Source organism: Mobula hypostoma, chromosome 10, assembly GCF_963921235.1.
Source record: "Mobula hypostoma chromosome 10, sMobHyp1.1, whole genome shotgun sequence".
NCBI lineage: Eukaryota > Metazoa > Chordata > Chondrichthyes > Myliobatiformes > Myliobatidae > Mobula > Mobula hypostoma.
Window position 1 is genome coordinate 17568282 of NC_086106.1, and position 27622 is coordinate 17595903.

Below are 27622 nucleotides of genomic sequence, written 5' to 3' on the forward strand. Positions count from 1 at the left end.
TACTGAAGTGCAGGACCAGACACTACCCAGCAAGGTATTCCATCTGCCACTTCTTTGCCCATTCTCCTAATCTGTCTAAGTCCTTCTGTAGCCTCTTTACTTCCTCAGAAGTACTTGCCCCTCCACCTATCTTCGTATCATCCACAAACTTTGCAACAAAGCCATCAATTGATAGATCTGAGGATCTAACCTGGTCCCAACATATCGATGGAGCTATAAAGAGGGTAAGGCAGCGAATATATTTCATTAGGAGTTTGGGGAGATTTGGTTTGTCACCTAAAACACTTGAAAACTTCTACAGATATACTGTGGAGAGCATTCTGACAGGCTGCATCACCATCTGGTAAGTGGGGAGGGGTGCTATTGCACAGGGCTGAAAGATGCTACAGAAAGTTGTAAAATTAATCAGTTCCATCTTGGGTAGAAGCCTCTGTAGTATCCAAGACATCTTTAAGGAGCGGTGCCTCAGAAAGGCTGTGTCCATCATTAAGGACTCACATCACCCACACACGTCCTCTTCTCATTGATACCATCGGGAAGGAGGTACAGAAGCCTGAAGGCTCTCACACTCAGCGATTCAGGAACAGCTTTTTCCCATCTGCCATCCAATTCCTAAATGGACATTGAACCCGTGAACATTATCTCACTTTTCAAATATTATTTCTGTTTTGTACTATTTTAAATTAACTATTTAATATATATATACTTACTGTAATTGATTTACTTTTTTCTATATTTATCATGTATTGCATTGTATTGCTGCTGCAAAGTTATTTCACAACATATGCTGGTGATATTAAATCTGCTTCTGAAATTCCATTTCAGGGCACGATATTTGTTGTTTTACAGTGAAAATTGCTGTAAGTTACAAAATAAACACATGCATATTGGCAAAAGAAGCAGAAGAACAAGGTAGTGCTCATGGGTTCAAAGCGCGTTCAGAAATTGGATGGTGGAGTGGAAGAAGGTTTAGAACACAGCATAGCACGGTACATCTTGGGCTTTCAGAGCACAATATTGTCCAGACCTGTAAGAGAAAACTAACCCTCCCCTACTACACAGCCATTTTCTATCATCCATGTGCCCATGTAAGAGTTTCTTCATTTGCCCTAATGTATCTGCCTGTACCACTACTTCAGGCAGTGTTAACACGTACTCACCTCCCTCTGTGTAAAAAATCTACTTCTGACACCCTCCTCCCCATACACTCCTCCAATCACCCTAAAGTTATTCCCCCCTGGTATTAGCCATTTCCACCCTCTGAAACAGGCAGTCCCTGTGCATTTGATGTGCAGTACGTTTCGTATTATCTGATACCCCTCTATCAAGTCAGCTTTCATACTCGTCTCCGCAGAGAAAAGCCCTAACTCACTGAACATTTCCTCATTAACACATGCTCTTTAATCCCGGCAGCATCCCGGTAAATCTCCTCTGCACCCTCTCTAAAGCTTCCACATCCTTCCCATTCGAGGCAACCAGAACGGAACACAATACTGTACCCCAAGTGTGGTCTAACCAGGGCTTCACAGAGCTGCAACATTACCTCGTAGCTCTTGAACTCAATTCCCCGTCCAATGAAGCCCAACACACCATACGCGTTTTTAACAACCCTATCAACTTGCGCGGACCCCAAGATCTCTCTGTCCCACGACACTGCTAAGAATCCTACCTTCTGTCTTCAAATACGACCTTCCAAAGTGAATCACAACTTTCCTGATTGAACTCCATCTTCCACTTCTCAGCCCAGCTCTGCATCCTGTCAATGTCCCGGTGGTAACATGCGACAATATTATATACTATCTATAATTCTAGCAACCTTCGTGTTCACCCACCCTTCCACTTCTTCATCCAGGTCACTTATAGAAATCACCAAGAGTCATGAACCCTTCCGACCAGCGAGGGGCGCTGTGTAGCGGCAGGACTCGACACACCTGAACATCATTGATTTGAGTTTATTAGAGTTGTTTATTTGCTACGATTATCATTGATCTATCACTGTGCTTTTGGTGACGGTCGTTCTGTGAATACGGTTTCTCTATACTTCTCGTTCTTAAGTGTTCAGTTCACCTGGATAGCCAGTTGTCAGAAGTACCCCTTGCCCAGTTATTCTTTCTTACTTTTCTTTTAACATTCGCGTATCTGTGCATTTGTAAAGCTACAGCGACACTGTAATTTCCTTTGGGATCAATGGAGTATCTCTTTCTGTCTATCCCGGTTGCTCAATCCGATAGCCAACGCAGATCCCCGCGGTCATCTCCGGAACAACCCATGCTCCGTGGGTCTCCGCAGCGGAGCGAGAGAGGCGTATGGGAGAGAGCGGTTGCTTACACTGTGGTAAGACCGGCCACTCCCAAATCACCTGCCCCAAGGTGTGGTGAAAAATCCCAGGACCGTCCCGTGAGGGGTGGACTGTATCGATCTTAAGTCTCTCTTCCGTTCCGTCCAGTCCCGGAGTGTTACCAGGTTCGGATACGGCCCAAGTGTGGAGAGACACCGAAACAGGTCGATAGTTCACAGACTTTAACACAAACAGTGTTAAAGGGAAAATAAACAATAAACACTAGACTAAATAGGGCCGTTAACTAAACTTCTCAAAAGGAAAACGAAGCTACACTGCGGCTGAAAAGAACATCTAAACGTTAAACGAATACCGCTGGTCTTCAGAGTTAGTTGATTCGACAGTCCAATATCTCAGGGAAGGCCGAATGCAAAACAGCAGCAAAGTGTTGCTGTGCTCTGTCCAAGTCTTGACAAGCACCACGACCACAAGTATGGAGTTAAGTACTACCACGATTAAATAATAATTAGCCGACACGTGCAAATTCACAAGCGCAAATGCCGTACCTACTGAGCTGCCGTGATTGTGGTTGTGACAATGCCCTCTCTCTAGGCGCAGCCCCTGAGGCGCCACGGACCTGTGTCCACTGGAAGTCCCGGATCAGCGACTTGTCCAAAATATCCTTCGCCGGGATCCAAGTACGTTCTTCTGGGCCACACCCTTCCCGGTCCACAAGATACTGGACCTTACCATGTACCCGGCGAGATGTCAGGAGGCGCCGCACAGTATAGACAAGGGAACCACCTACCGGAGGGGGAGGTGGGGTGACTGGGGCCAGGGGAGAGGTAGTAACCGGCTTGAGCTGGGAAAAATGGAATATGGGTGGATCTTCAGTGATGCTGGTAGACGCAATCTATAAGACACCTTGTTGACAGCCTTTTCCACTACAAACAGTCCCACGTAGCGCGGTGCCAGTTTCCGGTTCTTGACTTTCAGGGGAAGATCCCTTGTTGCCAACCAGACCTCCTCTCCAGGCTTGACTGGCCTTACTTGTCGACGGAGCCGACCAGCCTGCCGGGAATGCTGTTTTTGGGCACGCAGCAGAGAAGCCCTGGCTCGTCTCCAGGTGTGCTGGTAGCACTGGATCAGCTGTTCAACAGCAGGAACTCCTACGATGATCTTATGATCAGGGACGAGCGGGGGCTGGAATCCCTTCTGGCATTCAAAGGCACATACCGGTGGAGGACGTCCGGAGTGCATTGTGGGCGATCTCTGCCCAAACCATTGGGAGCTCCAGGACGTGGGGTTGGAAGAGGCAAGACAGCGCAGGGTTGTCTCCAGCTCCTGGTTCACTTTCAGTCTGGCCATTAGATTGGGGCTGGAACCCAGACAAGAGGCTGGCCGTGGCTCCTACAAGACAGCAGAAAGCCTTCCAAAAGAGGGAAATGGTCCACGATCAGACGCTATGTCTTGAGGAAAGCCATAGAGCGTGAACACATGTTGAACCGTGAGTGTGGCAGTGTCACGAGCCGATGAGAGCTTGGGGAGGGCAATGAATTGGGCAGCCTTGGAATATCGATCCACAACGACCGAAATGGTAATGTTTCCATTAGACGGGGGCAGACCAGTGATGAAATCTACTGACAGGTGGGACCAGGGGTGGTAGGGCACAGGCAGTGGTCATAACAGACCCGCAGGACGCTGCCGTGATGACTTGTTCCGAGCGCAGATGGGACAGGCCGATACAAAGTAGTGGACATCCTGGGACACAGATGGCCACCAACATTGTCTCTTTATAAACTCCTGAGTCCGTTGAATTCCTGGATGTCCAGCCAGACGGGAGGAGTGACCTCATTCCAACACTTTGGAACGCACCGCAGCAGGGACAAACAGCCGGTTGGGAGGTCCCCCATCCGGAACTGGATCTGATTGTTGGGCGGCCCTTACCTCTGCCTCTATTCCCCACATCGCCGGAGCAGCGATACACGAGCGGGGAAGAATGGGCTCTGGATCAGCATTGTCCTCACATCCATCGAACTGTCGGAAGAGAGCGTCGGCCTTTGTATTCTTGATGCGGGGACGATAAGTGAGGACGAAATTGAACCGTGTGAAGAAGACGGCCCACCGGGCTTGACGAGAGTTGAGTCTCCTAGCATCCCGGAGATTTGAGAGGTTCTTGTGATCTGTCCAGGCCAAGAATGGATGCTCTGCTCCCTCCAGCCAGTGTCGCCATTACGCTCGGGAATATGCCAGTGTCAGATAATTTTTATTTAATCATGGCGGCATTTAACTCCCTTCTTTTCTTTGTAGCGCTTGTCGAGACCCGAGCAAAGCACAGCGAAGTCACGCTACGCTGCCTGCTTGCATTCGGCCTTGCCTGAGAAAGTGGACTGTCGCATCGACTGACGCTAAAGACCAGCGTTATTCGTTTTGAATTTGGTCATCCTTTCAGCCGCGATGTTGGCATCTAGTTTTCCGTTTGAGAGTTTTAGTTAACGGCCCTGTTTGACCTAACGTTTATTGTTTTCTTTTCCACTAAAACCCTGTCCGTGTTAAACAGTCTGTGAACTATCACCAGCTTCAGCGTCGCTCTCTCTCCACATATATCCCATATACGACAGAACTGACAGCTGGTAGCGGTCCATACGACTCTGACATTGAAGATACTTTGGGAGGGATATTGCATACAGAAGATATTTATTTTAATTTGGCATCATGTCTGGCACAGACAACGTGGGCCGAAGGGCCAGTACGTGAGCTGTACTTTTCTATCCTGTATCTGATGTCTGCTGTCCCGAGGTGAAGGGTCACCGGGGAAAGGGAAATAGAGACATTTGATTGAGCCATTGGGATTGTAAACGAAAGAACAGGCCAGTGACTTCAGGAAGCAGGCTGGTGCTCCTACAGATTTCAAAATGCCGAGAGCTGCCAGTTCATTACCATCCTGTTCCAGCCACGTATCCACCACAGTCACGAGAGCTCAGCAACGACATATCGGCCCACGTATCCACCACAGTCACGAGAGCCCAGCAACGACATATCGGCCCACAGCCGACATATCGGCCCACGTATCCACCACAGTCACGAGAGCTCAGCAAGGACATATCGGCCCACGTATCCACCACAGTCACGAGAGCTCAGCAAGGACATATCGGCCCACGTATCCACCACAGTCACGAGAGCTCAGCAACGACATATCGGCCCACGTATCCACCACAGTCACGAGAGCCCAGCAAGGACATATCGGCCCACGTATCCACCACAGTCACGAGAGCCCAGCAACGACATATCGGCCCACGTATCCACCACAGTCACGAGAGCTCATCAACGACATATCGTCCCACAGCCCGCTCTGCTGCCACGATAAGGCCAAAGGATCGGAGGGTGGAGGAGCTTCTTCCACACCAATCCAAATCTTTTCTACGTTCTCACTTGTCCATTCTCCATTCTGGTTACCCTTTCACCCCTGACCTCATGACCTGCCCGTCAGCTCCGTCTGGTTCTGCCCCCCTCCACCTTTCCCTTTCTTCCATGGTCCGCTCCTATCAGATTCCTTCCTCTCCAGCTCTTTACCTCTCCCACCCATCCTCCCCCAGCGTTTCACACCACGCTCACTCTGCCACCCACCACCTTCCTCCTCACCTATCACCCGCCAGCCCAACCTTCATAGTCATAGTCATACTTTATTGATCCCGGGGGAAATTGGTTTTCGCTACAGTTGCACCATAAATAATAAATAGTAATAAAACCATAAATAGTTAAATAGTAATATTTAAATTATGCCAGGAAATGAGTCCAGGACCAGCCTATTGGCTCAGGGTGTCTGACCCTCCAAGGGAGGAGTTGTAAAGTTTGATGGCCACTATGACGCTCTGTGCTGCATCTCGGTGGAATGAGTCTCTGGCTGAATGTACTCCTGTGCCCAACCAGTACATTATGTAGTGGATGGGAGACATTGTCCAAGATGGCATGCAACTTGGACAGCATCCTCTTTTCAGACACCACCGTGAGAGTCCAGTTCCATCCCCACAACGTCACTGGCCTTACGAATGAGTTTGTTGATTCTGTTGGTGTCTGCTACTCTCAGCCTGCTGCCCCAGCACACAACAGCAAACATGATCGCACTGGCCACCACAGACTCGTAGAACATCCTCAGCATCGTCTGGCAGATGTTAAAGGACCTCGGTCTCCTCAGGAAATAGAGATGTTATAGCCAGATTACAAAATACACCGTCATAGCCAGATTACAAACCCAGCACCCGAGTGCCCTCATTACCATCTCGGGTGACTTCAACCATGTTGCCATGGCTAGAACACTGCCCAACTTCACGCAGTATGTGAGCTGTACACCAGAGGGGAGAGGACTCTGGATTTGATGTACGCTAATGCATACAGCTCCTCTCCCCTCCCCCAACTGGGAAGGTCAGATCACAACCTGGTGCATCTAAAACCCCGCCTTCCACCTTCTTATTCCGGCTTTGGCCCCCTTCCCTTCCATTCCAGATGAAGGGTCTCGGCCCGAAATGTCGACTGTTTATCCTCCTTCATATTTTACTGAGTTCCTGCAGTATTCTGTTTGCTCTGCCCCAGAGGGTAGACCTCGGGGGTTTTAATCACGGTTTAGCGCGGAAGAGGCCGTTCGGTCCATTACTAGGTCACTGATAGATCCTTGCAGCCGATTGCGCTCCTGCGCTCCATTTCTTCCTCCTCGAAAAATCCTGGTGAAACAGCGTCTTCTCCTTGGAGGCTGTAAAGGCTCCTTCCTTTATAAATGCTCACTCATTTATGAGGACGTGAAAGTTTGGGCTGAGACAGATGCAGTTTCCAATAATCGTGCTGCACCGTGATAAATGTTTTCTCATTTTACAAAATCCCCCGCACGGCGCAAATCCTCAACGGGTCCTCCGTCTCACTATAACACCAGCATTTGTACATGATCTGTGACCCCAGTGCTGCTCAATGTACAGTTCAGAGCACTTTCTGCTGCGCGAAGGACTGTGGGTTGTCAGGTCGCCATTGCTGCCATTGCCGCACTTCTGGTTACCTTTATTTCTTTCAGCTCGTCCCTTTCCTCACTCCGCTTGGCTGTTCCGAGGAACTTCCCCACGGCAGCGTTTGGGGCACATTGCAGCCCCAATGAATGCAGTAATTTCAGATCTTCGACGGTTCTAACTTTTGTTTATTTCTACTTCCACACCCCTCTCAGATAATGATTATGAATTGCAAATTTTAGTCATTCTGCAGCGAAACCAGACCTTCGGCGCACCAAATTCACGCCGGCCATGAAGCATCCATGACATTGTGTTCCCTGCCGTAGCATTTTTTCACCTTTTATGCCAAGTCGCTTCCAACCTCACCTCTTGTTCTGCATCTTAGGGTATAGATTTGTCCTCGGAGAACAAATCTGAGGCCAAGAAGAGCACGGGCCATCTTATAGCGTGAGGTGTAGGGCGCTTTCTGCTTCGCAGAGGATTGTGGGTACACGGCCAGCCATAGCTACTGCTACGGCAACGGAACGCTCAAAAAGGGCGTGCCTCTCCCTGTAACCACAAGGTTTTCCTTCCGGCATCCCAAAGACACGCCGGTCGGCCAGTTAATTAGCCACTGTGAAATGCCCCCCGTGAGCAAGAGCGTGATGGGATAGGGTCTCAGGACAGAACGGCCTCCCAGCTGTGCAACAATAAATTAGTAGTTAGTGAAAAATCGGTGAGTTCTTCGCCCTCTCCTACTGGTAACAAGCCACTGAACATGAATCTCTTCCTGGTTTGGCTTGGAGCAGTTTAATGAACCAATTGGCCACTTCCTGGGCCTTATATTCAATCTAATTGGATCACCAGGCTTTGAATAGACTGGGGCCTCTACAAAGCGTGAAAGGGGAAGATATGGAAGCAGCCTCCCCTCCCTAGGGTGGCTGGGAAATAACCCAGTCAGGCAAGTGCGAAGTGACCTCCGATTCATGCCCATTACTGGCCGGAATTCCGGGAAATCTCCGTCCTTCCCAGAGTCTCTGGGGCTGGGATGGGAAGATGACCTCATCAATGAGGACATCTGCCCCAGACAGGCAGCATCCATAGCAAAAACCCTCACCACCTAGGACATGCCCTCTTCTCGTTATTACCATCAGGGAGGAGGTACAGGAGCCTGAAGACCCATACTCAATGATTCAGGAGCAGTTTCTTCCCCTCTGCCATCACATGTCTCATTGGTACATAATCTGCATTATTACTCATTTGCACTATTTATTGTAACTTAGTTCTCTTTTGTCTTACACTGTACCGCTGCCACAAAACAACAAATATCCATCACGTGTCAAAGACAATAATCCTGATTCTGAACACTTTGAGACCTGGGGCAACTGTGCTGCTTTGCCCTGCAGATTCATCCATTTCAGATATCCCGCCGTTCCAGTTTGTGGTGTAGCTGCCAACGCGTTGACGTTATTTGCTTTTCTTTTTCTTCTTCCCCCACAGGAGCCGATTGGCCTGCGCAACATTTTCAGTAACTTTCTCCAAACTCCAGCCCTTCTGGGAAAGGTCCCAGCGTCTTATAATTTCTGGTTCGCCTCTCCTCTCATGCCTCCTTCCAGGAGATCAAAGGGCAATTAGTGAGTATTTTCCTACCTCTCAGCCCAATGCCAGTGTGATCCATTCAATCCAGACTTCGACAGCAAACCTTTCCTTTTTTTTGTTGCTTGGGCACCTCTCCCACCTCCTCCAATGTTTTGAGGATTTGGGTCCCAGGGACTTCATTGCCTTTTGAATCCCTTCCACCCTTCCCCCCACCAGCCCCCGCTCTGTGCCTCGGAAGGCCAGCTTGATTCCAGCAGCTGAGCACCCCCCACCCCATCCCACCATCAGTGAATTCTACAGGAGGTGCTGCCTCAAGAAGGCAACTCCATCCGAGCCAGGCCCCCTCTCCATCCAGGCCAGGCCCCCACTCCGTCCAGGCCAGGCCCCCCCTCCATCCGAGCCAGGCCCCCACTCCGTCCAGGCCAGGCCCCCCCTCCATCCGAGCCAGGCCCCCTCTCCATCCAGGCCAGGCCCCCCTCCATCCGAGCCAGGCCCCCCCTCCATCCGGGCCAGGCCCCCCCTCCATCCGGGCCAGGCCCCCACTCCGTCCGAGCCAAACCCCTACTCCGTCCGAGCCAAGCCCCCCCTCCGTCCAGGCCAGGCCCCCCCTCCATCCGAGCCAGGCCCCCTCTCCATCTGAGCCAAGCCCCCCCTCCGTCCAGGCCAGGACCCCCCCTCCATCCGAGCCAGGTCCCCCCTCCATCCGAGCCAGGCCCCCCCTCCATCCGGGCCAGGCCCCCCCTCCATCCGGGCCAGGCCCCGCCTCCGTCCAAGCCAGGCCCCCTCTCCATCCGAGCCAGGCCCCACCTCCATCCGGGCCAGGCCCCCCCTCCATCTGGGCCAGGCCCCCACTCCGTCCGAGCCAAACCCCTACTCCGTCCGAGCCAAGCCCCCCCTCCGTCCAGGCCAGGCCCCCCTCCATCCGAGCCAGGCCCCCTCTCCATCTGAGCCAAGCCCCCCCTCCGTCCAGGCCAGGCCCCCCCCTCCATCCGAGCCAGGCCCCCCCCCCGTCCGAGCCAGGCCGCCCCTCCGTCCGAGCCAGGCCCCCACTCCGTCCGAGCCAAGCCCCCACTCCGTCCGAGCCAGGCCCCCCCTCCGTCCGAGCCAGGCCACCCCTCCGTCCGAGCCAGGCCCCCACTCCGTCCGAGCCAAGCCTCCACTCCGTCCGAGCCAAGTCCCCACTCTGTCCGAGCCAAGCCCCCACTCCGTCCGAGCCAAACCCTCCCTGCATCCGGGCCAGGCCCCCACTCCATCCGGGCCAAGCCCCCACTCCATCCGAGCCAGGCCCCCACTCCATCCGGGCCAGGCCCCCACTCCATCCCATCTCTCCATCTGAGCCAGGCCCCCACTCCATCCCATCTCTCCATCCGAGCCAGGCCCCCACTCCATCCGGGCCAGGTCCCCACTCCATCCCATCTCTCCATCTGAGCCAGGCCCCCACTCCATCCCATCTCTCCATCCGAGCCAGGCCCCCACTCCATCCGGGCCAGGTCCCCACTCCATCCCATCTCTCCATCTGAGCCAGGCCCCCACTCCATCCCATCTCTCCATCCGAGCCAGGCCCCCACTCCATCTGAGCCAGGCCCCCACTCCATCCCATCTCTCCATCCGAGCCAGGCCCCCACTCCATCCGGGCCAGGTCCCCACTCCATCCCATCTCTCCATCTGAGCCAGGCCCCCAGTCCATCCCATCTCTCCATCCGAGCCAGGCCCCCACTCCATCCAGACCAGGCCCCCACTCCATCCCATCTCTCCATCCAGGCCAGGCCCCCACTCCATCCCATCTCTCCATCCGAGCCAGGCCCCCACTCCATCCGGGCCAGGTCCCCACTCCATCACCTTCTCACAGCTCCCATCGGGCAGTGGGTACAGAAGCCTGAAGTCCCACACCACCAGCTTCAGAAACAGCTACTTCCCTTCAACCGTTCGGTTCTCGTACCAGCCTGCACAACCCTAATCGCCATCACAGTAGCCACATCTTGACCACCTTGCACTACAATGGACTTAATTTATCTCGTTCTAATTGCGTAAAGTTTTTGCTTGATTTCCGGTGACTGTTACGTCCATGTGGACTTTGCACAACACAGCACAGGCACATCGCTTGCCACCGTCGGGGGGATCTGTAGGACACACTGCCTCGAAAAGGCAGCATCCATCATCACCCCAATCCGGGCCTCGCCATCTTCTCCCATCGGGTAGGAGGCACAGAAGCCCGAAGGCCCCCATTCCACCAAGTTCAGGAACAGCTACTTCCTGTTCAGTTCTTAAATTGACCCTAACCCTGCTTCAGCAATGGAACACTGCAGACCACTTCTTGCACTACAGTGGACTTGTGTTTGTACGAGTGTCTTGTTTTGCACACTTTTCTCCATCCTCCCCACACCTACGTCTCTCCTCCTGAACTCCCCTACTGCCCACCTCATCTCCCTCCCCTACCCTCCTCCCTCCATGCACAACCTATGTTCTCTCTGCTGCCTGCCCCACAAGTTGTGCCCCCCCTCCCCGCACCTGTCCTTTCAAAGTCCCCGCATACAGGATGATTGTCCCAGCTCTCTGCTCCTTCCACCACGGACGGTGCCAGTCCAGTGTTGTGTTTCCCGGTCGGCGATTGGGTGCAGGGGCCGGGGGAGAGGGTCTCGAGCCTCAAGCCGGGGCTAGACTCCGGGGTGAAGCCTGCGGTGGTCCAGCAGCTCGGCCGGCCGGGAGAAGGACTGTCCGCAGACGGGGCAGGTGCAGAGGCTGCGGGCGGTGTGGAGCCGCTGGTGGGCCAGCAGACTGTAGGACTGGGCGAAGCCTTTGCCGCAGATGGAGCAGAGGAAGGGGCGCTGACCGGTGTGGGTCCGCCGGTGGACGCGCAGGTCCTGAGGGCCCTTGAAGCGCTTGGAGCAGTCGGGGCAGGGGAAGGGCCGCTCGTCGGAGTGGACCCGCTGGTGCCGCTGCAGGCTGGAGGACTGCAAGAAGCCGCGGCCGCAGTCGGGGCAGGCGAAGGGCCGCTCGCCCGTGTGGACCCGCTGGTGCCGCTGCAGGCTGGAGGGTGTGGCGAAGGCCTGGCAGCAGACGGGGCAAGTGGACGGGGGCCGGGCCCCTCCCACCGCGCTCACCCCCTCCCCTTCCCCGTCACTCTCCTCTTCGTCGGCGTCCGTTCCCTCCGGCGCACGGTCCTGGCTGTCGGACATCACCGGCTCCCTGGAACGAGAGGGTCCGGGAGTTAAGGTCTGACTATGGAGCGAGAGAGGTGAGAGTGGGGAAGGGCGGGGCGGGAAGAGGGAGGATGGATGAGGATGGGGGTGAGAAGGAATGTCAGATGATGGACTATTGACTTCATAATCAATATCGTCACGGCCCTTGTACCTGCAGTGCACTTTCCCCATACCCGTTACGTTCAGGTATTGCTTTACCCTATACTGTCTCAGTGCACGGTGTAATGATCTGATCTGTATCAACAGTGCACAGGATGAGCTTTTCACTGCATGTGACAATATTAAACCAATTTATCGATGTCTACCCTCATCCCCCTTCCCTCTCCTCCCCTCCTTCCAGGGGAAGGGTCTAGATCTGAAACATCAACTGTCCATTTCTCCCCCCGCACCACAGACATTGCCTGACCCTTTGACTTTTCCAGCGTGCTCTGCTTTGAAACAATGAAGTTCCCTGTTCTCCAACGGTAACGCGCCGTAATGTTTCACTGCTAAGGTAATGGTTTCTCTGTAGCAGCAATGTTTCAGTTATGACTGGAGATAATAGGACTTTGGAATGTGGGGCTATCCAATAAGAAGAATGTTCTTTCTTGTGGGTCTGAGAGAAGGGATTTCGTCTTTTGCCAGGGAGAAATGAAGACAGAAGACGTGGGTCGAGAGAGTTGGTAGACCGCTGGAGCCAGGGTCTGCGATGCTCGGAGGACTGTGGGGAATGAAAGGACGAAACCATGAGCTCCAACATTGCGCATTGGACTGTTTCATGAGAATAGCCTTTTTTTGTTGCTTTACTAACCTATAGTGAAATTAAGAGTTATAAAGTTCAATCGTTTAATCGCATATTGTGTACTGCTTGTTATTTTGTGGTACTGATTTGTAAAAGGGGAACACATCATGCAGCATCCACCCAAACGAGATTTCTCAAGTTTGGCCAGGCCGGAGGCTGTCTCCCCCAGATTAAACCACTAGCCAAACCTGAGGGTTGCACAAATATTTCCCGAGTTCCAGAAAACCCTCCTCCTGATTAACTCACCGACCGCCCCTCCCACGGCCACCGATGGCCCTGCTTTTGACGGGCTTCCGGCCGCAAGATCCAGGACTTGGGGAGAGTGCCTGCTGGGGAAGTTGAATCGGACTGGACTCCTCTTGTTGGGGGGGGGGTTGGTGGTGGCGGATTGACCTCAGTGGGGGCAGTTGCTTTCCTGTAAAAGAGAACGATTCAAAGTTACTCTCTCCTGGATGACACGTACAACCTGTCCCGGCCCCAGTTTGCCATCACTCCCCCAACTCTAATGAGGGAGTGGTAGCCTGTGGGTGGGGAGCATTGCCCTGTCACCGGACTCAGTCGGGCAGCTTAAGAATCTCAGCCAGTGCGGAGGAGTTCTCCCACAGGTCCTGAGCTTGGTCTAGTTACCGAACCCAAACTACAAATTGTGGTTTTTGTCACAGACTGAGATAGTTAAAAAGAGAAAATACTGGATCAGCACAGCAAATCGCTGGATATATGGAGAATATTGCGGCTTGCTTCTGGGAAAGGGAGGGGTGAAGGAAGCGGGAGAGGGGAGGGGACGAGGTGGAGGAAAGGATGTGTGGAATGGAGGAGGGAAGGAATGGGATGGGAAGAATAGAAAGGGGGAAGAAAGAGGGAGGGGAGGGGAAGGGAAAAGAGCAAGGGTGTGGGGGAAGGAGTGAGGGTGAAAGGGGAGGAAAGGAGGACACGAGAGGGGGGAGCTGTAGGTCCCCTATTCCTTCCTGCAGCCGGTGCAATGTGCAGTTTGCACATCCCACCCGGTTCGTGGCCGCCCTCCCGTTGTGCACCCATCACCCCCGGGCCCCAGCCCCGGCCCCTCTCCCGCGGCTGCCAGACCGATTGACAGCGTGGAGTCACCCGGGCGGCCGGCAGACGGCACCGCGCATGCGCTTCCGACGGACTCTTACCATCCCGGGTGATGCCGGTATTCCGCATGCGCGTCGCCAGTCGACGGGCCGACTCTAATTCGCTGGTTCCCTTGGTTGCCCGGCGTGCCGAGGACAAACCGGGCGAGTTGAACCCCGGCGGCCGTCCCGTTTGACGTCAGTTGAAGGCCACATAACTCTGGGGACCGGGGTCGGTGGGTTTTTTTGCCCCCCCCGGTAGTTTCGCCGTACCACGTGACGCCCGGATCGTCGCGCTGCGCCGCGCGCGACCTACTCCTTTCGTCACGTCGCCCGCCGGCCCGCGGCCCTCTGCCGCCTCTGATTGGCTCTCGGGCCACGTGATCGGCGCGGACCGCGGGCCTGCGAGCACGTGGTGCCTGGAGGACTGAGGCGGCGGCGGCGGCGGGTCCTCCAAGCAACCGGCGGTGAGAGTCGGCGCTTCCTGGTTGCGGGGCCTCGGAGGTTTCTCGTTTTATAGCTGGTGTGGGTTTGTCACCGTCACGGCAACCGAGAAGCGGTGAAAAACCTCGCTGTACATGCAATCCGGACAGACCGCATGCGTAAGTGCAGTCAGGTGGCGAAAAGCTACGGCTGGGGCGAAGGGGCAAGGGTCATAACGGGGTCATGAGTCCGACGTATCGTGCGGGAAGTCAGTCCAGGAGTCTGGTAACAGCGGGTAATCTCAGTCTTTTGTATATCCTGTGTTTGGAGACCAGGAGAGAATTCCCGGGGTGGCTGGGGCCTGCGATGCGTTACCATATAAGCATAACAGCGCGGAAACAGGCCATCTCGGCCCTTCTAGTCCGTGCCGAACTCTTACCCTATCCTGGTCCCACTGACCTGCACTCAGCCCATAACCCTCCATTCCTTTCCTGTCCACATAGCTGTCCAATTTAACCTTAAACGACAACATCGAACCTGCTTCAACCACTTCTGCTGGAAGCTCGTTCCACACAGTTACCACTCTCTGAGTAAAGAAGTTCCCCCCATGTTACCCCTAAACTTTTGTCCTCTAACTCTCAACTCATGTCCTCTTGTTTGAATCTTCCCCACTCTCAATGGAAAAAGTCTAACCACGTCAACTCTACCTATCCCCCTCATAATTTTAAATACCTCTATCAAGTCCCCCCTCAACCTTCTATGTTCCAAAGAATAAAGACCTAACTTGTTCAAGCTTTCTCTGTAACTTAGGAGGTGAAACCCAGGCAACATTTTAGTAAACCTCCTCTGTACGCTCTCAATTTTATTGACATCTTTCCTATAATTCGGTGACCAGAACTGTACACAATACTCCAGATTTGGCCTTACCAATGCCTTATACAAATTCAACATTACATCCCAACTCCTATCCTCAATGCTCCGATTAATAAAGGCCAGCAAACCAAAAGCTTTCTTCACCACCCTATCCACATGAGATTCCATCTTCAGGAAACCATGCACCATTATTCCTAGATCCCTCTGTTCTAAAGCATTCTTTAATGCCCTGCCATTTACCATGCATGTCCTGTTTTGATTAGTCCTACCAAAATGTAGCACCTCACATTTTTCAGCATTAAACTCCATCTGCCATTTTGCAGCCCACCCTTCTAAGTGTAGAAGTTGCTGAGTGTAGACGGAGCCCGTGGAGGGCAGGCTGCTTTCTGTGGGGTGCCGAGCAGTGCCAACGGCTTGCTGCCCCGTAGCGAGCTGCACTTAGACCCAGGAACTGACTGTGGTCTTCTGGAAGGAGCAGGCAGCAGAGCTGTTTGAGAGATCAGCCAAGGCCCGATTTGTGCACGCCAGAGGCTGCACTTCAAGCAGCTCTGTGGGCCATGCAGCGGCTATGGAAAAGAGTACAGTTGACGTTTCTAGCCGAAACCCTTCTCCAGTCCTTCCGAAGGGTCTCGGTACAAGATGTTGACTGTTTACTCTTTTCTATAGACGCTGCCTGCCCTGCTGAGTTCCCCCAGCGTTTTGTGTCTGTTGCTCGGATTTCCAGCATCTGCAGATACTCTCGTGTCTCTGAGAGGCTGCAGGAGTTTGAGTCGCCAGATTTGTGCTGAAGTGCAGTGGAGAGCGTTCTGACCGGCTGGTGTGGCAGCTCGTAGACAGGACCGCGGGAGGCTGCTGGTCCCATCACGGACACAACCCTCCCACCGCAGCAGCGTAACGCTAGTGCTGCATCTGTTCCCACTGCTGTCCGAAGAGTTTGTACGTTCTCCCCGTGACCGCGTGGGTTCCCCTGAGTGCTCCGGATTCCTGCTACAGCCCCGGGACGTGAGGGTTCACGGGTCAATTGGTCACCTGTGTAACTGGACAGTGAGAGGCTGTTACGGTGCTGTTTCCCTAAATAAATATAATCTAATCGTTGTTCACAAACACAGCCAAGCCAGACGGCGTTCCTCCGGGCTCAAGCTGTAAATAACATTTCTAAGCAGTCCAGGAACCCACAGATACTACCTTACTATTGTTTTTTGCAAGTTTTTTAAAATATTGTAATTCATAGTAATTTTATGCGCTTGCAAATTAACAGTTTTCTTGTCAAATAAGCCAGTGGTTATAGATCCAGTTTTGATGTTTCTTTGGTGCATTTGTAAAGATTGGTGGGTTCCTAAAGTTATCGTAGCTGGGGCTGGTGGTGAGGATAAGCTCCCACTACCTATAAAGTGCTCCCAATGGCGTGTGACTCTAACAGCCTCTGACAGCCAAGTCCAACTCTCGGCCTTCACGTCTGGTTTAGCTACGAGACCCGGCGGAACTGTTTCTACTGACAAGAGAAGGGGCAAAGGCGGACCACTGGCACCTCAAAACCAGTCGCTTCGAGCAGGTGGGGCTCGTCGGCCTTGGATGGCAGCCCGACTAGGAGAAGGAAAACTCTGATTTAAAACCTCTGCTGCCTTGTGGCCACACCCACCCATGGGAACGGCTTCAGGAGTAAACCCCGAGGAAGAAATCTGGAGCTGGGATCCCTCCAGTTTGATGTTGTTTACAACTTCACTCTGGCAACCTCTGTGACGACACTGGTGCCAAGCTGTATCGGCACTTGCCCTTCCCTTGGACTACATCAGTGATGCGGAGAGGGGGAACCCGCTGCATGGGCAACAGCCGGTTCTTCAAATCTTCCCACCCAGGCTTGCGCCCTGCAGAGGACACAGTCCACCAGAGGCACAAACCCACGATCCCCTGGGATCGACGGCTGCTGACTGCTGAAGATTGGTGAGGGTCATTGGGATGTGCTGAACCTCCTCGGGAAGCTGAGGTGCTGGTGGGTTTTATTCATTGACAAACTGTGTGGAATAGTCTCCTCCAGCCCTTGCGCTGCCCAGCAACCTGGCGTAATCACGGGACAGCTTACAACGAGTGATTAATCTATCAGCCGGTACGTCTTTGGACTGTGGGAGGAAACCGGAGCACCCGGAGGAAATCCACACGGTCGCGGGGGAAACGTACGAACTGCTTGCGGGGAGCGGCGGGAATTGAACCTGGGTTGCATGCGCCGTAAACCGTCGGGCTGCAGCATCTGGAACCGGACCGGTCGTGATAAGGGGACGTTCGCGCCCGGGCCTGAAGCTGTCAAGCAGCTCCACGTCGCACGCGGGGGTTGAAGCATCCAAAGGCTGGTTACTGGCCCTCATCTCTCAGAAGGGAATTGGGCCCTTCTGGAAACTGGTCCACACCGACCAGCCTGGCTTCCTGAGCTGATTCCGGTGTCCCACACCCCCCTCGAGCAAGGGCGGGGGGCTCCCAACCTCTGTTATGCCATGGAGCAACACCCTTAAGCAAGGGGGTCCGTGGCCCCCAGGATCGGATCCCTCCCCCACCCCTGGCTCTGGACGTTTCCTATCCCTGCGCCTGCTCACGGACCGTTGGTCCCACTCCCATCAGGGAGGAGGCTACGTCGCATCCAGGCCCACAGACTCAAAAACGGTTACTTTCCCCAAGCAGTAAGGCTGATCAACACCCCCACCCCCTAAACCACCCCCCTGTCCCCACCACTACTTTATCAGACTTACCTCATGTAGACAGTCCTGTGCCTAGTGTCACTCCATAGATGACAATCTATGGAGATGAGCTATTTATGTATTCATGTTTATTCTTCAATTAATGTATTCTTTATCTTATCGTGGTGTATCGGATCTGGAGTAACTACTGTTTTGTTTTCCTTAAACAACTCTGACCTTCAGCTGTCTGTGTTTCGTAAACGTTGTTGGTGTGCCTGCCTCTGACGCCTGTGCTGGCGGCTCATTCCACCCCCTCTGCGTGGGGACAAGCCTGCCTCTTGGGGTTCTTTAAGTGTTTCCTCTCCCGCCTTCGGCCCGATCCCGGTGCTCCCCCCAGCCCCCCACCGGGGAGAAGGACTGGGACCACCCACGTGATCTGTGCCCCTCCTGGCACCGTCAGCTCACCCCCTTAGCCCCCCTTCTCTCCTGGTAAGACAGCCCCAGCAAGCAAGTGGCATTAGGGAATGGTGTGATGACGCTGGAGAGGGCAGCAAAAAGGATTCACTGGGACTGGAGGGTTTGCATTATAGTGAGAGACTGGAGGTCTTTTCCCTGAGCTTTGGGGGAAGAGTGATCATAATATCACAGTTTTTGTCATTTCACTTAAGCTTACCATGGCCCCGTTACCTACTTCCTTTAGCCCCATTTGATAGTCTCTTTAGTCCCACCGGGGACCCTGTTACCCGCTCTCTTTAAACCCACTAGGACACTGTTTCCCACTCCCTTTAAATCCTCTGGGGTCCTATTCCCATTACCTTTCATCCCACCAGGGACCTTCTTCCCTTTAAACGCACTGGGAGTCCCATTTCCTAGTTCCTTTAATCCCACTGGAGTCAATAGACAATAGGTGCAGGAGTAGGCCATTCAGCCCTACAAGCCAGCACCACCATTCACTGTGATCACGGCTGATCATCCACAATCAGTACCCTTTTCCTGCCTTCTCCCCATATCCCTTCACTCCGCTATCTTTAAGAGCTCTATCTAACTCTTTTTGGAAAGAATCCAGAGAATTGGCCTCCACTGCCTTCTGAAACAGATCATTCCACAGAACCACAACCCTCTGTGTGAAAAAATTTTTCCTCAACTCCATTCTAAATGGTCTACCCCTTATTCTTCAACTGCGGCCTCTGGCTCTGGACTCCCCCAACATCGGGAACCTGTTTCCTGCCTCCAGCGTGTCCAATCCCTTAATAATCTTAAGAAATCCTGCCTCCTGCTCCCTTTGACCCCACTGGGGACAGGACACTGCTTCCCATTTATTTAAAGCCACCGGGGACCCCATTTGCCGCTCCCTTTAAACTGACTGGGTCTCCTCCCACTCTCCTTAAAGCGACAGTCCCCCTCCCTCCCGTCAACCGCTCCCCTTAAGCCCACAGGGGGCCCCATCTCCTGCTCCATAGCACCCAGGACATCTTCAGGGAGCACTGCCTCAGAAAGGCAGCCTCCATCATTACGGACCCCCAGCACCCAGGCCACGCCCTTTTCTCACCGTTACCATCAAGTAAGAGGTACAGGAGCCTGAAGACATACACTCAACGATTCAGGAACAGCTTCTTCCCCTCTGCCATCCGATTCCTGAATGGTCATTCAACCCGTGAACTCCACCTCACTACTTTTTAATTTCTATTTTTGCAGTACTTCTTTAACTATTCAATGCATATATACTTAGCGTAATTCACAGTTTTAATTCTGTTATCTGTACTGCTGCTGCACAGTTAACAAATTTCACAGCATGTGCCGGTGATATTATACCAGATTCTGAGCTTTGAATTACATCCCAAGACAGTAATATATTTGAAAAAAAAGTCGTTTATTTATTTTCACAATTCTACATGCTCAAATCACACCCCAACCCGAACAATTTCCCCGAAGTTACTCTACATTTACTCTACCTAGATTAATACACATTTGAAGATCTGTTTACCTTCTCGTTTCAAGTGAGACAGTCGACTGGAGGGGAGGGGGAGGTGGAGTGGAAACAGGGGGAGGTACGTGCGAGACATCGCAACTTTGGGAAGGGAACTGGAGGAAGGATTTTTCACAGTGAGCATCGGGACCCTGGGGAGTGTTGCAGGTCAGAGGGGCCCAGCGGTACAGGTACACGGTTCCCTGAAAGTGGGGTCACAGGTAGACAAGGCGGCATAGGGCACGCTGGCCTTCGACAGTCCGGGGACTGAGCACAGGAGCCGGGATGTTATTTTGCAGTGACACAAGACATCCGTGAGGCTGCACTTAGAGTGTTGAGTTCAGTTTTGGCCACCCAGCTATGGGAAGGATGTTGTTAAACAGGAAGAGGGCAGAGGGGAGGGCTGACAAGGGTACTGCCAGAGCTCGAGGGGCCGAGTTGTGGCAAGAAATGGAAGTCAATGCTTCTTAACAGAAAGGTGGCAGCCGGGAGTTACCGTGGTCTGGCGGTGTTCGTTTAGACTGGGTGCGCAGGAAACTGGTGACCGTACAGAGTTGTACAACATCAGGGAGAGGGTGAACCTTTTCCTCCAGGGTCGGGGAGTCAAGAATCAGGGTGCCACAGGTTTAAGGTGGGAGGGGAGAGATTTAACAGGGAGAAAATCCGAGGGGCAAATTTTTTTTACGCAGAGGGCGGCTCATGCGTGGGACTAGCTGCCAAGCCAAGTGGTTCAGGCAGATATATTGACAGTATTTAAAAGGCGCTCGGACAGGAACGGTTCACAGGGTTGTCTGCTGGCTCAGGCGGGGGGCCTGGGTCAGCACGGCGCAGGAGGGCCGAAGGGTCACCGAGTGGCCGGTCTAGTCCCGGATGCAGGTGCAGCCGATGGGCACTTGCAGGTGCTGTATGGCGATGCAGTTTTCCCGCCTTTGCTGGTCAAAGTGGCGGTAAGTCACCTCCAGGCTGTGTTGGATGGGGACGGAGCGCAGCTCTGACAGCGACTGCTCACAGAACCGCCCCTTGCACACCGCTATGCGGATGTCCTTCGGGAAACGGTGCTCGTCGTGGCAGGTCCTGCAGGCAGAGAGAGGGGCGGGGGCTCAGTTACTGCATCTGCCTGCCAGGACAGGTCCCATTTCTCAACCTAAGCTGCCCCCACCCACCGCCAGCACCTCACAACCTGCTGCCCCTCCACACCCCTCCCAGCTTCTCCCTCTGTAACTCTGTTCCCCACCTTTCTCCCTCCTCACTGTTCCTCTTCCTATTTCTCTGTCTCCCCTTTTTCCTCAACCTCCCTCTTCACACCCCCTTCTCACCACCACGCGCTCTCGTTCCCCACCTTCCTCTCTCTCCCTCCCCATTCTTTCAGCATTTTCTCTATCTTTCTATCCCTCTTTCCTCTCATTTCTTTCCCTCTCTCCCACTCTCTCTCACCCCCTCACCTCTTCCTCTCTCACTATCCTACGCTCTCTCTTTCTATCCCCTAGCCTCTCCTCTACCCCTCCCTCTGGCCCCACCTCCCTCCCACTCTCTGCCCCCCCAAACCTGCATCCCTCTGCCCCCCCTCACCTTCTTCTGCCCCCTCAACTTCCCTCTGCCCCACCTCGGTCCCTCTGAACCCCCTCACCTTCCTCTGCCCCCATACCTTCCCTCTGCCCCCCACCTTCCCTCTGCCGCTGCCCCCCACCTTCCCTCTGCCCCCCTCACCTTCCCTCTGCCCCCCTCACCTTCCCTCTGCCCCCCCTCACCTTCTGCCCCCTCAACTTCCCTCTGCCCCCCCTCGGTCCCTCTGCCCCCGTCACCTTCCCTCTGTCCCCCCCACCTTCCCTCTGCCCCCTCACCCCCTGTTTTAGCGTTTTCCCCCCGCTGCATGGCTGCACTTACTGGTAGGTCCAGGGGGAGAGGGAGAGCTCGTTCAGCCGGTCTGGCCGGGTGTAGTTGTCTGCGGTGCATTTGCCGAGATCTGAGGGCAGGCGGTGTCTCTGCCCCACGTGGCGATGGTGTCTCATTTGGCAGCCACTGGCCTCCGTCTGTATCCTCAGCTGCCTCCCACTCCTCGGCCGTGCCTCTGCTCCTTGTTGGCTGGTCATCAGCATCACGAGCAGAATCACCTGAGGGGAGGGGAGCTTTGTCAGGTGGGCTGGCAGGAGTACGTCTCCTCTAACCGGTGAGTGAGGCTCATCCAGGCCAGGAAACCCCATCGTCTCCCTTGTCGCCCCTCGCTCCCCCTCTCTCTCTCTTACTCCCCTCTCCCTCCCCCCTCTGTCCATTACTCCCCTCTCTCTCTATTACTCCCCCTCCCTCCCCTCTCCCTCCCCCACCCCCTCCCTCCCCCTCTCTGTCCATTACTCCCCCTCCCTCCCCTCCCCCTCCCCTCTCCCTCCCCTCCCCCTCCCTCCCCTCTCTCTCCATCACCCCCTCCCTCCCCTCCCCCTCCCTCCCTCCCTCTCTCCCCCCTCCCTCCCCCTCTCTATCTCACTCTCTCTCCATCACTCTCTATCTGTCTCTCTGCATCACTCTCTCTATCACTCTATCTCACTCTCTCTATCACTCTCTTTCTATTACCCCCTTTCCCTCCCTCTCCCTCCCCCACCCCCTCCCTCCCCCTCTCTCTCCATCACTCCCCCTCCCTCCCCTCCCCCTCCCCTCTCCCTCTCTCTCTCTCTATTACTCCCCTCTCCCTCCCCCTCTCTGTCCATTACTCCCCCTCCCTCCCCTCCCCCTCCCCTCTCCCTCCCCCACCCCCTCCCTCCCCCTTTCCCTCCATCACTCCTCCTCCCCTCCCCCTCCCCTCTCCCTCCCCCTCTCTGTCCATTACTCCCTCTCCCTCCCCCACCCCTCCCTCCCCCTGTCTCTCCATCACTCCCCCTCCCTCCCCTCTCCCTCCCCCCTCTCTCCATCACCCCCTTCCCTCCCCTTTCCCTCCCCTCTCTCCATCACCTCCCTCCCTCCCCTCTCTCTCCATTACTCCCCTCTCCCTCCCCTCTCCCTCTCCCTCTCTCTCCATCACTCCCCCTCCCTCCCCTCCCCCTCTCTCCCCCTCCCTCCTCCCTCCCCCCTCTCCCTCTCCCTCCCCCCTCTCTCCCCCTCCCCTCCCTCTCTCCCCCTCCCCCTCCCTCTCTCCCCCTCCCCCTCCCTCTCTCCCCTCCCCCTCCCTCTCCCCCTCCCTCCCTCCCTCCCTCCCCTCCCCCTCCCTCCCTCCTCCCTCCCTTCTCCCTCTCTCTCCATCACCCCTCCCTCCCCTCCCCCTCTCTCCATCACTCCCCCTCCTTCTCTCCCCCCTCTCTCCCTCTCCCTCCTCCCTCCCCCTCCCTCCCCCTCTCTCCCTCCCCCTCTCTCCCTCCCCCTCTCTCCCTCCCCCTCTCTCCCTCCCCCTCTCTCCCTCCCCCTCTCTCCATCACCCCCTTCCCTCCCCTTTCCCTCCCCTCTCTCCATCACCTCCCTCCCTCCCCTCTCTCTCCATTACTCCCCCTCCCTCCCCTCCCCCTCTCTCCCCCTCCCTCCTCCCTCCCCCTCTCCCTCTCCCTCCCCCCTCTCTCCCCCTCCCCTCCCCTCTCTCCCCCTCCCCCTCCCCTCTCCCCTCCCCCTCCCTCTCTCCCTCCCCCTCCCTCTCCCCCTCCCTCCTCCCTCCCTCCCCTCCCCCTCCCTCCCTCCCCTCCCTCCCTTCTCCCTCTCTCTCCATCACCCCTCCCTCCCTCCCCCCTCTCTCCCTCACTCCCCCTCCCTCTCTCCCCCCTCTCTCCCTCTCCCTCCTCCCTCCCCCTCCCTCCCCCTCTCTCTCCATTACTCCCCTCTCCCTCCCCCTCTCTCCCTCCCCCTCTCTCCCTCCCCCTCTCTCCCTCCCCCTCTCTCCCTCCCCCTCTCTCCCTCCCCCTCTCTCTCCATTACTCCCCTCTCCCTCCCCCTCTCTCCCTCCCCCTCTCTCCCTCCCCCTCTCTCCCCCCTCCCTCCCCTCTCTATCTCACTCTCCATCACTGTCTGTCTCTCTCCATCACTCTCTCTATCTCTCCATCACTCTATCACTCTATCACTCTCTCTCTATCACTCTCTCTCCATCACTCTATCACTCTCCATCACACACTCTCTATCACTCTCTCTCCATCACTGTCTCTCCATCACTCTATCACTCTCTCTCCATCACTCTCTCTCCATCACTCTCTCTCTATCACTCTCTCTCTATCACTCTCTCTCCATCACTGTCTCTCCATCACTCTATCACTCTCTCTCCATCACTCTCTCTCCATCACTCTCTCTCTATCACTCTCTCTCTATCACTCTCTCTCTATCACTCTCAATCACTCTATCACTCTCTCTCTCCATCACTCTCTCTCTATCACTCTCTCTCTATCACTCTCTCTCTATCACTCTCTCTCTATCACTCTCTCTCTATCACTCTCAATCACTCTATCACTCACTCTCTCCATCACTCTCTCTCTATCACTCTCTCTATCTCTCTCTCTCTATCACTCTCTCTATCACTCTCTCTCTATCACTCTCTCTATCACTCTCTCTCTATCACTCTCTCTGTATCACTCTCAATCACTCTATCACTCTCTCTCCATCACTCTCTCTCCATCACTCTCTCTCTATCACTCCATCACTCTCTCTCCATCACTCTCTCTCTATCACTCTATCACTCTCTCTCTATCACTCTCTCTCTATCACTCTCAATCACTCTATCACTCTCTCTCTCCATCACTCTCTCCATCACTCTCTCCATCACTCTCTCTCTATCACTCTCTCTCTATCACTCTCTCTCTATCACTCTCAATCACTCTATCACTCTCTCTCTCCATCACTCTCTCCATCACTCTCTCTCCATCACTCTATCACTCTCTCTCTATCACTCTCTCTCTATCACTCTCTCTCTATCACTCACTCTCTCCATCACTCTCTCTCTATCACTCTCTCTATCACTCTCTCTCTATCACTCTCTCTCTATCACTCTCTCTCTATCACTCTATCACTCACTCTCTCTCTATCACTCTCTCTATCACTCTCTCTCTATCACTCTCTCTGTATCACTCTCTATCACTCTCTCTATCACTCACTCTCTCCATCACTCTCTCTATCACTCTCTCTCTATCACTCTCTCTCTATCACTCTCTCTCTATCACTCTCTCTATCACTCTCTCTCTATCACTCTCTCTCTATCACTCTCTCTCTATCACTCTCAATCACTCTATCACTCTCTCTCTCCATCACTCTCTCCATCACTCTCTCTCCATCACTCTCTCTCTATCACTCTCTCTCTATCACTCTCACTCTCTCTATCACTCTCTCTCTGTCACTCTCTCTCTATCACTCACTCTCTCTATCACTCACTCTCTCTATCACTCACTCTATCACTCTCTCTCTATCACTCTCTCTCCATCACTCTATCACTCTCCATCACACACTCTCTATCACTCTCTCTCCATCACTGTCTCTCCATCACTCTATCACTCTCTCTCTATCACTCTCTCTCTATCACTCTCAATCACTCTATCACTCTCTCTCTCCATCACTCTCTCCATCACTCTCTCTCCATCACTCTATCACTCTCTCTCTATCACTCTCTCTCTATCACTCTCAATCACTCTATCACTCACTCTCTCCATCACTCTCTCTCTATCACTCTCTCTATCACTCACTCTCTCTCTATCACTCTCTCTCTATCACTCTCTCTATCACTCTCTCTCTATCACTCTCTCTCCATCACTCTCTCTCTCTCTATCACTCACTCTCTCCATCACTCTCTCTATCACTCACTCTCTCCATCACTCTCTCTATCACTCACTCTCTCTCTATCACTCTCTCTATCACTCTCTCTCTCTATCACTCTCTCTCTATCACTCTCAATCACTCTATCACTCTCTCTCCATCACTCTATCACTCTCTCTCTATCACTCTCTCTCTATCACTCTCTCTCTATCACTCTCAATCACTCTATCACTCACTCTCTCTATCACTCTCTCTCTATCACTCTCTCTATCACTCTCTCTCTATCACTCCTCTCCATCACTCTCTCTCTCTATCACTCACTCTCTCCATCACTCTCTCTATCACTCACTCTCTCCATCACTCTCTCTCCATCACTCTCTCTATCACTCTCTCTCTCTATCACTCACTCTCTCTATCACTCTCTCTCTATCACTCTCTCTCCATCACTCTCTATCACTCTCTCTATCGCTCTCTCTATCACTCTCTCTCTCTATCACTCTCTCTATCACTCACTCTCTCCATCACTCTCTCTATCACTCTCTCTCCATCACTCTCTCTCTATCACTCACTCTATCACTCTCTCCATCACCCTCTCCATCACTCTCTCTCCATCACTCTCTCTGTCACTCTCTCTCTATCACTCTCTCTATCACTCACTCTCTCCATCACTCTCTCTATCACTCTCTCTCCATCACTCTCTCTGTCACTCTCTCTCTATCACTCACTCTCTCTATCACTCACTCTATCACTCTCTCCATCACCCTCTCCATCACTCTCTCTCCATCACTCTCTCTCTATCACTCTCTCTATAACTCTCTCTCTATCACTCTCTCTCTATATCACTCTATCACTCACTCTCTCCATCAGTCTCTCTATCACTCTCTCTCTCCATCACTCTCTCTATCACTCTCTCTCTCTCTATCACTCACTCTCTCTATCACTCTCTATCACTCTCTCTATCACTCTCTCTCTATCACTCTCCATCACTCTCTATCACTCTCTCTATCACTCTCTCCATCACTCTATCACTCTCTCTCTATCACTCTCTCTCCATCACTCTATCACTCTCCATCACACACTCTCTATCACTCTCTCTCCATCACTCTCTCTCTATCACTCTCAATCACTCTATCACTCTCTCTCTCCATCACTCTCTCCATCACTCTCTCCATCACTCTATCACTCTCTCTCTATCACTCTCTCTATCTCTCTCATCTCTCTCTCTCTATCACTCTCTCTATCACTCTCTCTCTATCACTCTCTCTATCACTCTCTCTCTATCACTCTCTCTCTATCACTCTCTCTATAACTCTCTCTCTATCACTCTATCACTCACTCTCTCCATCACTCTCTCTATCACTCACTCTCTCCATCACTCTCTATCACTCTCTCTCTATCACTCTCTCTATCTCCCTCTCATCACTACCTCTGTCTCTCTCCCCTGTCACACACACCCTCTTCCTCTCCCTGACCCCATCACTTCCATTCTTTCTCACACTCGCCCTCTCCCCGTCTCTTTCTCCCCCCCCTCCTGTCACACATACACTCTCCCCCTCTTCTGCCTCTGTCTCTCTCCCTCGTACCTGTCACACTCTTCCTGTCCGTCTCCCCAGCCTCTTTCCCCCATATCCCTCCCTGTCTCTCTGCCCCATCACTCTGTCTGTCTTTCCCCATTTCTCTGCCCTCTCTGTTTCACCCTGTCTCCCTGTCTGACCCCCTCTCTCCTCCCTCCCTCCCTCCACTCCGAACACCTCCCAGCTCTTCTTGCTGGCCCCATGTCCTCTCACCCCCAGGACTTACCACTGGGATGGACATCATTGCGAGTCTTTGTCAGGAAATGCAGTGTGGAGAATAAAGGCTTTCCTCCTGGGTATTTATGCTGTGGGGCCCCTCCCTCCCTCCCTCCCTCGGTTCCTTCCCCATGCTCTGCTCAGGAGGCTGGAAAATACAGGCAAGGGTTTCCCTCATTTGCCTTCCCAGCAACTGTTGCTAGGAAGCATGAATCAGGAAGGGGGCAGAGAGTAAACAGGGTCTGAGGAGGCAGGGGGCAGATGAGGGCCTTCAGCCACCTTTCC

General features: G+C 53.8%; 1 protein-coding gene and 1 long non-coding RNA gene across 2 annotated transcripts in view; one reads left to right on the plus strand and one right to left on the minus strand.

Moving 5' to 3' along the window:
• Positions 1 to 11345: 11345 nt before the first annotated feature.
• Positions 11346 to 14259, minus strand: LOC134352715 (gastrula zinc finger protein XlCGF17.1-like). Its single transcript, XM_063060116.1, has 3 exons — positions 13980 to 14259; positions 13075 to 13243; positions 11346 to 12033 (listed from the first exon to the last, which is right to left on the minus strand). The coding sequence occupies exons 1-3, from the start codon at positions 14005 to 14007 to the stop codon at positions 11502 to 11504; spliced, it is 729 nt and encodes a 242-aa protein (XP_062916186.1). The 5' UTR covers positions 14008 to 14259; the 3' UTR covers positions 11346 to 11501.
• A 51-nt stretch (positions 14260 to 14310) lies between these two features.
• The window catches only part of LOC134352716 (uncharacterized), a 54560-nt gene continuing 41248 nt past the window's right edge, over positions 14311 to 27622 (plus strand). The window contains exon 1 of the long non-coding RNA XR_010019437.1: positions 14311 to 14518. This is a non-coding gene — a long non-coding RNA (uncharacterized LOC134352716). The remainder of the gene's footprint in view (positions 14519 to 27622) is intronic.

Coding starts and splice junctions, on each gene's coding strand:
- LOC134352715 (XM_063060116.1), bottom strand. CDS start 14,007: ATGCGGAATACCGGCATCACCCGGGATG. Junction 13,244..13,979: donor TACCGGCATCACCCGGGATG/GTAAGAGTCCGT, acceptor TCTCTTTTACAG/GAAAGCAACTGCCCCCACTG. Junction 12,034..13,074: donor GGCCGTGGGAGGGGCGGTCG/GTGAGTTAATCA, acceptor CTCTCGTTCCAG/GGAGCCGGTGATGTCCGACA.